A 604-nucleotide genomic window follows, 5' to 3' on the forward strand; every position below is an offset into this window, starting at 1 on the left:
ACTACAAACAAGCATAGAAAACACAATGCGAGAATAGACATTACCCACGGATTGTTCGCCAAAGGATCTTGGCAGGAGCACGGAAGTGAATGGGACCATGAGATGGCTTGGTATTCATACGCTTCCTCAAGAATCTCATGTACTTCATCTTCTGACGAACCAATCCTCCAGAAATGCAAATTTCTTCACATCGAACAACAACCACCTTCTGTCCATTGAGAAGCTCCTTGGCGATGATAGAAGACAGCCTCCCAAGCATGTGGTGCCTGGCGTCAACGACGACGCGCTTGGCGCAGATTCCAGAACCCGACACCATTTTTGATCCTGCGGCTACTCTCTCAGTCTCTGCGAGCAGCTAGGGTTTTGGAAGAGAACGGGATTGTGAGAGAGATATCAATTTGTATATGAGGCTTTCAAGTTGGGCCTTCGTTGGGGTTTCTCAAGGCCCATTAATTCGTCTTCCACCTAAAATGTTTGGGCTTAGCCCTAAATTAAAAAATAATAAAAATATATATTTTTATTATTTAATTAATTAATTATATGTATGTTCCAATTAGTTTTTATTTTAATTTCCATTCAAATTATTAAAAAAATTGATAAAATT

General features: G+C 39.9%; 1 protein-coding gene across 1 annotated transcript; it reads right to left on the reverse strand.

Annotated features, from left to right (window-relative positions):
• Positions 1-44: 44 nt before the first annotated feature.
• Positions 45-481, reverse strand: LOC111785698 (60S ribosomal protein L13a-4-like; the record flags this gene model as incomplete). The annotated part of the gene is given in 1 exon segment (XM_023666079.1): positions 45-481. A coding segment is annotated over 1 exon segment (272 nt), but the record flags the coding sequence as incomplete, so codon positions are not given.
• Positions 482-604: the final 123 nt, after the last annotated feature.

Source organism: Cucurbita pepo, unplaced genomic scaffold (genome assembly GCF_002806865.2).
Source record: "Cucurbita pepo subsp. pepo cultivar mu-cu-16 unplaced genomic scaffold, ASM280686v2 Cp4.1_scaffold000654, whole genome shotgun sequence".
Classification (NCBI taxonomy): domain Eukaryota; kingdom Viridiplantae; phylum Streptophyta; class Magnoliopsida; order Cucurbitales; family Cucurbitaceae; genus Cucurbita; species Cucurbita pepo.